The sequence below is a fragment of the Siniperca chuatsi genome, linkage group LG12 (genome assembly GCF_020085105.1).
Source record: "Siniperca chuatsi isolate FFG_IHB_CAS linkage group LG12, ASM2008510v1, whole genome shotgun sequence".
Taxonomy (NCBI): Eukaryota; Metazoa; Chordata; class Actinopteri; order Centrarchiformes; family Sinipercidae; genus Siniperca; species Siniperca chuatsi.
In genome coordinates, this window is record NC_058053.1 from 4210793 (window position 1) to 4225810 (window position 15018).

The window sequence follows — 15018 nt, forward strand, 5'->3', positions numbered from 1 at the left end:
TATTAAACAGGTTTAACTACTTTCTGTTAGGGCGTACACAGCACAGTTAACCCACACAGGTGTTTTCACTTAATCTACCTGAACATTCCTCAGGACTGTGTGGGCGTGTACAGACTGTGCTTGACTGACAGCTCCCTGACTCTCCTAGCTTTGTTGTATCTGTTAGGGTGGGACCACTAACACCTATATTATATTCTAATTGGTACGTGGAGTTTGGTGGCATCATGTAATTCCTGGTATAGCTCCGCCCCACATCAACCTAAGCAGAAGTCTAATCAGCTGGAGTAAGTGACACCTGTGTGGGTGTGCTTGGCCTTAACTTTTACTTTCACATTTAGAAACTTGGATTGGATTCAACCATGACAGGCCACGTGAGCCATGTGTCATTATTGTTTCCGATGCTGTCGATACACGTGGCATTTTGTTTTTGTGCTGCACAAGCACCAGATTCAGGTATTGTTTTTAAACCAGCACTGAGCCAATGGGGTGTGTGCACATTATCTAAGATCTGGTCAAAACCACCTGCTGTGACATGACTGAAGCATGTGGAATGTAGACATGACTGAAGCATGTGGAACCTCATTCCGCAATCAAAGTTTGATCAAAGTTTGAACCCATAGAGTGTAGCAAGTACGAGTGATCCTCTAGGGAGTGAGAGAAGAGATCTAAAACTTTGAAAACATAACTCGTGATTTGGAGGGACTTACGTGGCATTGCTGAAACCCACATACTCCTTTCCCGACATATTTTTCAGGAAGTTCATGACCTGGAGGGAAAGCAGCGGGAGTGTTAAGAGTGACAAAATGATCAACAGAGGTTCAATTCTAAGATTGGTTGGTGGCCTGTCCATCATAAAATTGTGGCTGAATGCATTTCTAAATTTACAGTAGCTGTGTCCCAATTCCATACCACATACTAATTGTAAACAGTTTGTACTATACACAAAATGGCATATTCTACTGATTTTGCTGTTAGTATACAAGGAATCAAAGTACTTTTTACATTTTATACTAACAGGAAATGATACACACGTGCCAAAGAACATAAGTCAAATTGTGACTCGAGTGCCACTGCCAATTAAAATTTACAAAAAGAATTTTTAAGAAGATTTAATACTTTTTTGTTATGGGATCTTCCTTGAGCTAACAGAACCAAAACAGTAAAGTTGCGGGCCGGACAGCTAAACAATGAGCTGGAACTCACTATAAAGCTACGCAAAGCAGAGGTATGGAAGCGCATACAGCACTATATTCAAATGATTATGTTATCTTTAAAATGAAAATGTATTTCCACAACAGCATTATCATTTTCTACATATGTATGTGTTATTTGAGTAAAAATCCAATTTTAATAACGTCATAGAACGCCCATACAAGTATGTGAAAACGAAAACTGTATTATTGCATTTTCATTTCAAAATTATAATGCTATTGTGGAATTACATTTTCAATTTTACATCATCATTTGAATATAGTCCCGTACACGCTTCCATACAGAGGGAAGCTGCAGATTCAGCTGATAATTCTCTGTGAAAATATGTGAAAGGGGTCGCTAGTAGTGACGACCCTACAGTCATTAGATTCTAAAAATATCAGTTCTAGCTGCTTTAATGTCCAGCTGTGAGCAGCTACTCAATTTTCTTTGGATAGTGCATTGTGGGACAATAGTGTACATCCACAGCATGCCTGAAAATCAAGCGTTTTTTAGTATGTATACTGCACTGTGCACTTTATTATGTAACTTTTCTTGCGTAAACACACAATACACTCAAAAACTACATAATTACTATGTAGTAAGGAATTGGTCACAGCTAATTAACGTCATTAGATAATAAACATAGTCTCTACAAAAACCTACTGTGTCACTATCACCTAAAGAATACTTTCAATGTTTGAGCTAGGTCTGACTTCTGATACTTACATAATCAAATCTTTCAGCATTGCCTGTACCTTGCTGAGGAGAGAACAAAAGAATAAGCAGTTAGTACAGGCCATTCACGAGGGATGTTGCAGAGGACAAGCACAGCATCATAAAAGATTATACTAAAATAATAATGCTACTGCTTACAAATTAATACTACAGAATTAGCAGATGTGAATAGATTTGATTACAAATAAAATGTAAAAATCACATGAGCTTTGCCAAGAATTATACAAGTAGATACAAAATAGCAAGATTGGCTTGCGAATAGGTTACAAAGAGGGAAGTCTTTTTGAGTTAAAAAGGGAGATTTAGTAGACATGTGAATTGCCAGTGCTTAGCCAGTTAAAGAAAAACATGTCTCACCATTACATCTCACTACGCCATCTCACTGATTCCAAATAAGGGATTCAATATTATTTCAAGTCTAAAGAGTAAAAAGTAAAATTTTTCTACGTAAAAGTATAACTGCAGAGATGTGGGTGAATGCAGGCAAGTTTGTATTATGGGTTACCATAATGCAGGTGTGCGTGTGTATGTGTGTCTACTGTAGGTCAACATGCGTCATCTGTGCATAGAGCCTGTCAGCCAAAACAGAGGAGAGGGAGGAAAAGAAGAGAGGAATGGTCTTCCTCTGAGAATAAAATTCACAGCTTGTAGCTCAGTGTACATTTATCAAGTCATACTGTAAGCTCATTGATGCTGCTTATTCCCACAAAGAAAACACAGCAAAAGGAAAACGTACACACATGCACATTTTAAGTGCAATAGCATTAGTTACAAATTTAAAATACTGAACTATTTCTGTTTTGATTGGTGTGAAAAGATGTTTTAACTTTACATTTAAAAAGGCAAGTGCCTCATGTGTGACTGACAGTACATTTTAAATTCTACACTTACTGTGCAGAAGAAAAAGTAAGTGACATTGATGGAGGTGTTATTAAGTCACTAAATGGGGTTTCTACAGAGCTGACTGGAGGAGAAAGAGAGAAGAGGGGGGATCAGGGGATTTGGGAGAGTGCGTGGAGATAGATATGGAAAAGGAAGAAAAAATTACCAACGTCATTTGACCTGCAGCAGCAGTCATTATTTCCCACAGTTCCTAAGTCTGGAAAATATTAACAACATACAAAAACAGCAACAACATGTAGCCTTCAAGCACCATGTAACAACAGTTTGGGGCATACTGCCACGGCAACCATCATAGTTTTCCCACCGAGGTTAATGCAAACTGGGCAACCTGACCAACGGCTTGACATTTGTGCTTCAGTATAGAAAAACAAAAACACTGATGACAATGGTGAGCGGATGTGGACAGAGACACACATTGTGTGAGGTGATGTCTTAAATCATTCAGGGTGTGACTTATGCAGTTTAGTAGGTTTTAACAGGTTTGCTCTATAATGGAAGAGTAAACTGCACAGACACAATCCACACGCACATTTCAGTCTGCGTCATAAAGTGTGTAATTAGGACCTCGCTGTACTATGTGGTATTTAAGAGAATAGAATGAGTAGATTTCCTGAAATAGAGGATTTAAAAATACAGTGGATGTTCTTCTGCTTCATCTTAGCACCGTATAGATCTACTCACACCACTGCCAGCAATGTTTAAGAATTAGTTCAACATTTTAGGACAAATTCTTATGTGCTTTTCTTCCGAGAGCGAGATGAGAAGATCAATATTACTCTCGTGTGTGTGCGCACAGAGTTGTTGTGTTTAGCTAATTTAGCTTGCAGGGGGAAACAGCTAGCTTGGCTCTATGCTAAGTTAAAAAATACACCTACCAACACTAAATCTCACTAATTAACACATTGTATTACATTTATTTAACCGGCACATAAACAGAAATGTTAAAACAATCAGTGGTTTTAGAGGGAGTTGTATTTCTTGGCAAACAACAGCTTGGCGCAGTTACCGTGGACTGCTTCTTGGAGTCTTGTCGACACAGTGAGGGTGCCAACTTCGGTACCATCGTGCCTGCATAGAGACCAAACCATAACCTGTGCTCACCAACCATATCTTCCAACCTTCACTAAAAACATCAATTGTCCCGGCTCCAACACACAAAAACCTGTAGCAACACCTAAAACGTCAAATTGTCATGTTTACATTCGTGGTTAGCGGTTTCCCCCTGCTTCCAGTCTTTTTGCTAAGCTAACTGAACATGTCCGGACTGCAGCTCCGTACTTAAAGCAGTATTAATTGATTTTCTGGCCATGTGGGGCCAGTGGAACAAGCTGTAAACACAACAGTTCCTTTAGCTCTCTTTTTTGGTCTTTATCAACTCCAGAGAGAGAAAGAGAGAAAACTCTCTGGCTCTTCAGCTGCCAACTTTGTCTGTCTGCTATTTGGTGGACAGTGCCTCGCTGAAAACCTCTTCCTGCTGCGCCTGAAAACAACCTTAATTAGAGCTGAGAGAGTGAACAAAACAGTAAAATTTCAGGCCATGAATCCAAAACAATGTGCTAAAAACACTAAAATGCTATGCAGAGCTGAGGGAAACTGCAGAGACAGGTGATAATGCTTTGTGGGTTTGTCACTAAAACCCAACCCTGTAACACTATAGATTGTGATTTGATCCATTTGCTGATATAAAAATATTGATTAGTGCAGCTTTAACGCACTGGCATGAGATTGATATCAATCTTCTCATCTTACTTTCTGAGAGAAAGCAAATGTGTATTTCCCAAAATGTTGAACTGTTTTTAAAAAAAAGCCAACTTACTCACTGCTGTCTGTGATCACTGTATTTTAGCACAATTTACTCAAAATACTCTAACTTTGTACTTCTGTTCGACAACTGCGCGGTCACAAAATGCTAAGTGGATAAACAACTGTAAATCCCGGACTTCGTATTTTGTGACTTCAGACTTTTTAAAGTCTAGCAGTTGTGTTACGGCAGCAACAGAAACAGAAAGATGTCTCAATGACAACACCCTTTTTTGTCTTGTACACTACGCTAACAAAAAATAAATAAATAAAATCACAGAAAGAAGCGACAGTTGGCTTCTAAACAACACTGGTTATAGAACAGATCAAAACGCTGCCAAGACAAACCAGATGTTTGTGTTGTATACAAACTGTGGACAGTTTTTAATAAAAGATTGGAATCAAGGTTCAATGCTTCCTCAAGCTGCCTTAGTAGTAAGGTTTATTATCGTACAGTATTTACACTACAGTACTTACAATACAGAAGGTAATAATTCTCCTAAGTATCCCAAAAACTGTTTGAGTGTCTGAATGCCTGCATAGATTTGAATGGCTTCTTGACACACGATGCAGTTAACTTTTTCCTGCCAAGGCCCTGAACACATTGTGCCTAATACATTTTTCATGAAAAATTATTAGAAGGAAAAGAAAAAGATGTCTACATACTGTTTTAATGACCCTTCAATGGATTAGTCATTAATCTCTTGCTGTGCAGCACTACGGAAAGGTAATTTGTAGTACTTTGCTTAAAAATTAACTTTATGGAACCAACTTCAAAAACAACCGTTGTTGGGATTTATAACCACTTGCTCCACTTATTTAAATGGGTGACTGCATATTGGTTTGCTGTCATGCTATAACAGCACAATCTTTAATCCCAAAAGGCAACGATTTGCAGATAAATGCCAATGTGTCTGAATGATTTCCCTGTCAACAGAAACCATCTGGTCAAGAATATGAGGCAAAGTATACTTAAGTTAAATGGAGTTATAGCTGGAAGGTGATAATGCACACAAAGCACAGGTGAAAAAACTAAAATTTATAAAAAGGAATGGAATTTTAACATGCGGACACTGAAAACACACAGGTCCCAGACCCAGACCCTTGTAACATAGCTACTCTGTTGCCTACTTCTTTTAAGTACAAGAGGTCCAAAATTAAATTAAGATCAAACAGGCCACATGCTTCCGCATGCTTCGTCATACATAAAGGATGATTTTTGGCACCATCTACAGTTGAATTACTCTGTGAAGGCTTTCATTACATTCCCTCTCTAGATTCCTCTAGAAAACAAACTATTATTATCATACCTCCAAGCTTTAATAGCACATAGTGTCTTACAACATCAATAAGAATGCATCAAGGATGATTCATATCATTAGTCATACAATTCAGTTCAAAGTCTAAGTGCTTGGGACAAAAGCTTGGCATAACATAAGTTCATCTTCAGAAAAAGCTAAAGTCAAATACCAGTCCTTAAGGTTGACAATTTTGTAGCAAAGAACAGAAAATGTGTCAAAAATCCATGATTAATTTCAAGATATTAAAAAGCAAACACCTGCAATACAGCCCTGCAGCTGTAAGAAGCAACAGAGCTAGCACACAGTAAAGGTGTGATTCAATCATAACAGAAGTTCTCTATCTCAGGGCAGAGAGTATTTGTGTGTGTGAGTGCTAATAAAACACTGCTAGCACCAGTTACGTAAAGAGAGCCTGGTAGGGTTAAATAATTCAAAATAAGGTGGCAGGTGAGGTATTATCTGACTTCCTGTCTCTCTTCATGAGCAGACTACGGCTGGTCTGCGTGCACCTGCATTTGACTAGCTCTCCGTGCAGGTTATTTTCAGCACGGTCAATAATAATCCTTCAGGAAGGATTAGCACAAGTCTTAATCATCACAACAAGACATGGCAGTGGACTAAGGTAGTGACCTAGAAATAATTCCAGCTGAATCAAAAGTCATAAATATTTGTCTACTGAGTAAGTCACAATACCACAAAATAACAACAACAAAAAAAGAGTTTCTGAAAGTGTGGACAGGGTGTTCAATCAGCAAAATACTGCGTTATTGTGAGTCTTCTTGAGTGGGTTTCATTGGCCATTGTTAAACAGTCAAATCTTATCTGCTGCCAATATTTATGTTAACCTTCATTTTATCTACTTGATAAAGCAGCTCACTGATACCCACCATTCAAGGAATTTTCTACCTGAGGTTTCAGTGGAAATGACAAAACACACATGAAAAAAAAAAGTGTTAACTTCTTTTACCTTTATCAGTGAAGTGCAAACAATAGCGCCGGCATTCACCATGGGGTTGTGGGGCTTATCTGCAAAACAAGAGCTCAGTTAGCATGCTGTAGAGGATCAAAGTGTGATCATTCAGCCACGTTTCTTGACGTCTGAGAGCTCTGTATATAGACAGATTAAACAATGAGAATCAAATACATGTAGAGCACACATTGACTCAAGATACTACAGGGAAAAATATAGCTGTGGCTATGAGGGAACTTTAATAAAGTGTATATAAAATAGCAGCAGAATGTATTTAATGCATAGATTTGTTTTGAAAAGTTGCATGGCAAGTAACCAAGTGTTTATGTTGATAAGATTGTAGATACAGTTGGTACATAGCTTGGCAAGCTGACAAAGTCTGTGTGGAAACTTGTTCTTCTTGCATCTCTGCTATGCTGTATGAACTAAACTGAGTTTTCAGTTCCATTTCCATAACTTGCTCCATGAAGTGAGCTTTCTTCCTCTTAATTCTAGTAATGCTGGGCAAACAGATGAGAGGACGCCTTCCTCCATCAGATCTCTAAAAGAGTTCGAGTACAGCACTTACATCACCTACATTTCCACACTGGTGATCCGCTTACACAACACAACAACCACAGGGCTATCCTGGCAGACGTGAGGCAAAATTCCCACACAGGATATGACCACAAGATGGCTGCAGTTTAAGTACCAGCCTGGGGATTGAGGCATTTCCTGACAAACAAACCACAACTTTGATTGTGATAACCATTATGGGATTCATCTTCTTATTAAAATGTCCCATAAATAATATTATCCAAGTACTTACGCAGCACAATTTATGTGTTGGGTAGCCACTCACATGACCCAACCACGTTTATTTTCACAATGCTGTTAAACAACCATCTGACTCATTCACTTGGCAGCTCAGGCACAGCTCTCATCCTTTCTCTCCAGAACGCTAAAGCTAGACAGTCAACAAGTACTGCTGAGTAAGTGCCAAGACTGCCCCACCTAATGTCACTGGGGTCATGGGGGAATGTAGCAAACAGCATCAGTCTACAGAGCTATGGGAAAAATGCAAAACAAATAAAATGTAGCTACCTCAAGTCTCCCTTGTTTACAAGACAAAAATAGCACTGTAGCACTAAATCAGCACTAATAATGTTATTCTGCAAAAATAGGAAACACCAGCTTCCTAAAAACAGTCAACGCCCTCTGTTGACATCACATCGGACACTCTCCATTATCAAACTTGCATCAGGTCTCCACTGCAACATTTTGAGGAGGAAGAATAGTGTGTATGGGCTGATAAGCTGACAGACAAATACTCCATAAACGTAACAAAAGGAGAAAAGGCTCACCATCTTCATCCAGGAAGAGCTTATTAAAGCGCAGGCCACTGGGCTCCTTCCCAATGAAACTGTGCACATACTCTGTGCCATAGTCATGAACAGCAACAGCGTACTTTAGAGGCTTGACACAGGACTGCAGACAGAAGGGGACCTTGGTGTCTCCTACTGAGTGTCTACAAAAGACAAAAGATAACAAGTTATCTAAGGAGGCAAAGCAGCTGTAATGTCAGTGATTAGAAACAACATGTTCCAAATGAGAGTACAAAATGAAAGATACGAAAAAGCGAGCTATTTCATACAATAATGTGTGTTCAGGGTGACAGAGCGTTACAGCACGATAACAGAACCACACAATCTGTTCACTGCTATGCTGTCTTTATGGCCTCCCCTCTTACACAAACAGAACAAATATACACACCTATGGAATTTTACAACTGCCTATCAGAGAACAAGCTGATCAAAACACCTGTTGACATTATACTTCACTTTGGATCGTCTCCTTGTTCTAGTTTCATCTTTACTGGGAAATACAAGGGAGGGGTTACACAGGAAACCCAACACCTGTACATTATAATGCAATGCCCAGCAATAAATTAAACCATGGTTTAAAGTTGAATCAACACTTATTTGAAACATACTGTATACTGAACATTGTAAGCCTCACAAAGAGTGTTTTTTTCACTACATTTAATTCTACAGGTGTTCATCATGTGGAACACATTTTACAAACTCATGGGGATATTAATACTAATAAACATGATGAATGGTTTCTGACACTGCAGTTAAAATAAATGAAAGCATTCCTCGCTGAAACCACTGGATGCCTTTCGGTAATTATTTAACCTACAGGAACGCACACAGCACAGCGCTGCCATTTTAATGTTAACTGGCGAACATTAACAAACATTAAAAGTAATGTGCTCAGATTTTAAAACATCACAGTATCCCTTTAATGCTTGGTCCTGCTCATGCCTGTCTCACCTCTGTCCGTCAACTGTGCACAGGGAGACGGCCCACATGTCCGGGCTGAATTTGGCAAGCTGAGGAATGTAGTCTGCAACCTGAAAGAGAGGTAAGGCAGCTGAAAGAGTGTCGGCGCAGCAGCGGTTCACCTTACACTGCTGACGTCTGCTGAGGCTCAGGCTTCAATGGAAAGCTTACACCACTGACAATACACAATAACACAAGTGACAGAGGTCAAATCCTCATCTGAGGACCAGAGAGGAAAAATCCACCCTCAGATGCTCATATCAAATGGAGTTTGTGGTTTTTTTTTTTTTTTTTTTTTTTTAAACTTTGTTCTTTTTATCTCCTTCCACTACGACTATTACAGCAAGTCATTTCCCACATTTTCCAGGATGCCATTTCGACAACCCCCAGAGATGTTTTTCCTTCAGTACATCCACACTAAGGATGGCTCAATTTGAAAACACATCTTTTTATCTCCATTTTGGACTTCCCTCCACACTAAGCCGTTGTTTTTGACACTTGAAAAAAAGAAATATAAAAAAGATTTTCGGGAAAACAACAACACAATCCCAAAAGGTTAAGCAGACTTATTTTAAGACTTTTACAACTTAAAATGGATACTTATAAATCACTGGGACTTTAATTTATGAAAGACACAGAAGGCTACCACCATATTTTTTAAAAATCACTTTTACAGCCGTAAAACAAGAAGTAGAAGAAGAGCCAAGATCCTGAAAAAAGACTTTTGCCCGCTACTGGAGAAACTGAGTGACTGTCAATCACAACAGGTTTTCATTTCAGGCCCCATTCCAACTTTGGGGAAAGGAATTTAATCTTTAGCAGATTCCTTGGCCTGAATACATGGCTGACATCAGCGTGCCTCACACATGAGATAAAGTTTATTGACAATTTCAATATCTTTTGGAACTGTAAAGGCTGCTTTAAACCTGATGGGATTCATTCATCCAGTAACACATGCATGGACTAGTTTTTCTGCATCATTCGATATCCAACCTTCCATTCATTAGTAAGACACTTGAAAGATAGTTTCAGTGCAAATAAACTCCTTTCTTAAAGAAAATAATATCCTGGAGGAACTTCAGTCAGGCTTTAGAACATACCACAGCACTGAAACTGCTCTTACTAAAATAATCAGCGACCTCAGACTAAACTCTGATGAAAATAAGGTCTTAATTCTTATCCTCTTACACCTAAGCGCAGCGTTTGATACGACTGACCAGGACATCTAAATCAATCGTCTTGAAAAGTTGGTTGGTCTTTCTGACTGTGTGTTAAACTGCTTCAAACCTCAAAGGGAGGAAGTTTTACATCAGTCTTGGAGATCATGTGTCTGAGAAACATGACTCTGTTTTGGGGTTGCACAAGGGAGCTGCCTTGGTCTATTACTATTCTCACTATACATGCGTCTACTTGGTGACATCATTACAGAGCACAATGTATGTTTCCATAGTTATGCTGATGACATGCAACTGTACATTGTTAAAGTTAAACAAGGACAAAACCGAAATCCTACTAGTCTAACCCTAAAACAAAAAGAGAAATGCTGTTTAATAATCTGGGGATTAAATCTGAGGTTACAAGTCTTGGTGTTATCTGAGATTTAGATCAAAGTCCCACATTAACAAGGTGACGAAAACATCATTTTTCCACCTTAGAAACAGCTAAAGTACGAGCATTTATAAATCAAAAAGATGCTGAAAAATTCATGCTTTTATTTCAAGCTGACTCAATTACTGTAATACACTTTTTACTGGTCTCCCAAAAAGAGACTTTGGCTGATTCAAAACTCTGCAGCTTGGCAATTAACCAGAGCCAAGAGGAGAGTGCACATTAGTCCAGTTTTAGCTGCTCTGCACCAGCTTCCTGGAACATTTAGAAGTGATTTCAAGGTCCTCCTCATTATATACAAAGCCCTTAATGGACCAAGCTACATTGCTAACTCCCTTGTTCACTAGTTGCCTTCAAGAACACTGCGATCATCTGCTGCTGGTTTATTGGAGGTTCCCAGCAACTGCTGAAAGAAAATTGGGGATGCAGCCTTTGTCAATTACCCAAAGCTCTGGAACACTACCTACAGATATCAGATATATTATTTTAATTTTATTTTTTACTATTATCAAGTGGGTTTTATTTTCCATCTTATTTTCCATTAACTATGGCATTCTGTCCCTGTTTTTATGTTCAGTCTACATCTTTTTTCATGTGAAGCAGTATGTAATTTCTTTGTAGTAAAGCACTTTGAGCTGCATTTCTTGTCTGAAAGGTGCTATACAAATAAAGTTTATTATTAGTATTATTTCATCAGCATAATTACTGTTTGCCTGGTTAACATGTAGCATTTATGAACCATGATCAAATCATGTTTTTTGCTCATTCAGTTATCTGATAACAGAAACAAAACATCTATGTAAATGAAAACAACAGATGTTGTTCTCATTGCCGACCAGAAGAGGATGCTGATGAAGAGATTTAGCTGTTTTCCTCTTCTTCAGTCATTTCAGCGTGGAGGAAAACAACCTGAAAATGCTAGTGTGAACACCTGTCACACATTAACTGCGTTTTCTAAATCAGCCGGCTTAGTGTCGTGGGCTCTGTTTAGTTATGTGCTAATAGACCCTTTTCAAGGCAGACATTTTGAAGCAGGAAAAGCACAGGTGCCGTGAAAAGGGTCTATTTATCTGTGACTACAAATCCTTCTGCTGGCCTCAGATATATGTAGACTACCATGCACCACTTCCATTACACACGGAGTCACCATCAGATGGGAGTTTCACTGTGGGACATTCATATACTCTGGGAATCATCACCATGATTTCACTTTTTTCATGAGTTTGTTGCTCCCTATTTTTAAATGTCCAAACATTTTTGAGGCTAGCATCTAAAATGACACAACACAACACACAGAAACCTGCTGCCAAAGAGAATCCTGCACCAACATGTGGAAGCAGCTAGCTCACCGCTGCTGGGAACACCACTACGATCCTTTCAACATGTTCTGGGGTGGATTTTTCCTTCAGGTGAAAGATGGCAGAGTGCTAATACAGTGGTTTTCAATCAGATCAGAGTGCTGCTGGCTTCCATCCTGGATATGTAATCAAGGACTGATCTACCAGTTGAATGCAGACTGAAACCAGACTGTTAGAACAGACTGATGGTAATGAATATGTATGGGCTAAATAATTATGATGATGCATAGGAAGAAGAAAAAAAAAAAGAAAAAAAAAAGAAGAGTTGTGGATCTAAGGACACACCTGTCCTCCAGAGAGCTTTTTGGCACTCTCATACAGCTCATCAATATGGGAGGTGAAGGACTGGAAGTCTGGGATGACGAACTTCTTGCGGAAGGCCTGAGTGAGCACGACAATGTTGCTCTGGACACACCTGATGAATAAACCACAAATAGCATGCTAAAATATTGTGACTGCATGCAACTGAAGAAAAAGTTTGTCAACCAAGTTTGCAACCCTGAAGTCTGACAAACTTCTGTGAATGTTAATAAAAGTGGCTGATGAAGAAGCTTCATCATTACATATTGATCAGCTGCTTTTTATCCATATAGTGTGATCCAACATGAATCCATACAATGATGAATGATCATTTTCAAACCACAGAGTGTAGAAAACCATGTACGTATTGTCGGTGACATTATCCGAGGGTTTCAGAGATGTGTCGATGCTCATATAGTAGATTACTAGAGCCTAAATACATTTCATTTGAATAAAGTGGAGGGAGCCTCTGTGGACAAATGAATGGCAACCACCATGAGGTCAATAACACAAACAGACCCCCAAATCAAACCTCTCCTTAAGCCTTAATGTGTTTCTCATAGAACAATATTTTTTTCAGATTGGCACCTCAACACATACTAGAAGAAGTGAAACTAAATACTGAAAGTTTATTTTGAACTTCCACTTATATTATGAGGAAAGGAAGGAGGTTGGGGGTTTCCCCACTGAGTGCAATCCAGAGTTTTCTTTGAGCAACTATCTAGTAGCTATAAGAAAAACTACATCGTAGGGCATTTTGCAATTATATTGACATCCACCATGACATCCACAATGACATAAACCAGTGTTTTCAATGTTTCAAGCCTGCCAAGTACATTTTTATGCCAAGTTCCTTTTTATTTAAGACTTAGAGGGGTGAAGATAGCTAGTGGCTTTTGTACCAAAGCACCAAAAGCATGTTAGTGAACTACAGTAATTACAATTCTTTGCTATTATGACAGAAGGCATTTCATGTTATGTCTGTGCAGATACACACACTATGTAGTCTTATGAATGAAAATACTACAATGCCATTACAGTATTAGAAGCTTTGATGTCTAACATATAGTGCCATCAATGTTGCGTAACTTTACATCACATCTATTGATATAATTCTTACTGTATTAAGGAATAGAAGGATCTCATGCGTAGAATTTTATTATTATTATTATTGCTGCCTAAATGCTTTTTGATGGATATATTTTTGCATTTATGCAGTATGCAAATTTAAACAATTAAGTATGTTTGAATTTGCTCATTAGAAAATATGGTCATCAAATGTATAAAATGTTTTTTGAGGCTGAAAAGAGTAAAATGTTCTTGGGAAACATGACAAAAAGTGTCACTATTGTAGGTGTATATGATGGAGATAAAACGCAAACAAGACCAGACACGACAAGCCTTACTTCTTGAATAGGTGCCTGTCCAGCGTGACGCCATCTGATGTGTTCTTTAGAGTTTCTTTGAGGGTGTCCATGCATTCCTTCAGTCTGGGATCTCCAGTGCGAAGCCCAGTGGCTTTAAGTGCCTAAAATAAAGAGTATTTAGAAACACCTCTGAAAAGAAACAATCAAAGCGAAGAGACAACTTGGTGTTGATGCACTTATTAATGCTGTCACATTAGCACAAACCATCAAGCTGAACTGAATTTGAAGGACTTACTGTGAGAAATTTATGAGCGGGGATCTTCTCTTGACCTTCTGCGACTGTGTAAAAGAGCAAGTCCTCCAAACTGGGGAGAATGCCTGCATTTCTTTTAATAGGTTGGAAAGTGGTGGATAGACACAAATACACATGTTTAAGACACAGCACTTCAAGTAATGTGAAAGTCTTCTTAAAAATAAACTTTGTTAAAATTCCTTCGTTTTTTCTTTTCTTTGGTGTGGGGGTCAAGCAGCAAAGCAAAGAAGCAGGAAAAAAAGACGTTATTATGTAAATGTAAATACATACGGTGGCACTGCAGTGAAGGCATGGTTGATATGCAACAGGATTGCGCTTTAGCACGAGCCACAATAGAGCCTATTCTCACTTGTCTTGCCAGTGTAAACAGAGCTTATCTGTGGCTGTTGATAGAGTCTTAACACATTAGTGTGGGATCTGAGTGGCATATACTGGAAATTTGCAATCCAAGTGTAAGCATTAGCCACAGAGGCATGTGTCTGTTTGTAGAACAGAATGACCAAAGCCTTCATTATGCATAAAGTACACTACTGAATGTTTCCTGTTGGCAGTGCTCCCTGACCATTATGTTTTCTAGCCGGAAATCAGGAAAAAATGATGGCGCCGAAGCTGAACTGGCACAAAATGGGGTAAATTAGCCTGATCCTTTATATATTATAGTAAATAGGAAGTCCCAAACTAATTTATACCTTCCTCTGTGATACAGCTGCACATTGTGCAATCTAAAACAGGCCTAGGTTAAAACTGTCAACAGGATACAGTACGCGTGATGGCTAAAGAGCTCTGCATTAAGAACATACAGCCTGCTTCACAGCTTTCCTTTAATGGTTTCCAATAACATTTTC

General features: G+C 38.7%; 1 protein-coding gene across 3 annotated transcripts in view; it reads right to left on the reverse strand.

The window, feature by feature from the left end:
• The window catches only part of glsb (glutaminase b), a 40506-nt gene that overhangs the window by 18358 nt on the left and 7130 nt on the right, over positions 1–15018 (reverse strand). For 2 of the 3 annotated variants that reach the window (XM_044217469.1, XM_044217470.1), the window contains exons 2-9: positions 14156–14246; positions 13900–14021; positions 12479–12608; positions 9219–9298; positions 8247–8410; positions 6901–6959; positions 1921–1953; positions 708–766 (exon numbers count right to left, since the gene is read on the reverse strand). In XM_044217469.1, coding sequence (XP_044073404.1) covers positions 708–766; positions 1921–1953; positions 6901–6959; positions 8247–8410; positions 9219–9298; positions 12479–12608; positions 13900–14021; positions 14156–14246 — 738 coding nt within the window. Of the gene's footprint in view, positions 1–707; positions 767–1920; positions 1954–2977; positions 6879–6900; positions 6960–8246; positions 8411–9218; positions 9299–12478; positions 12609–13899; positions 14022–14155; positions 14247–15018 lie in introns of those variants that run through there. The other variant, XM_044217471.1, reaches the window with a different exon arrangement.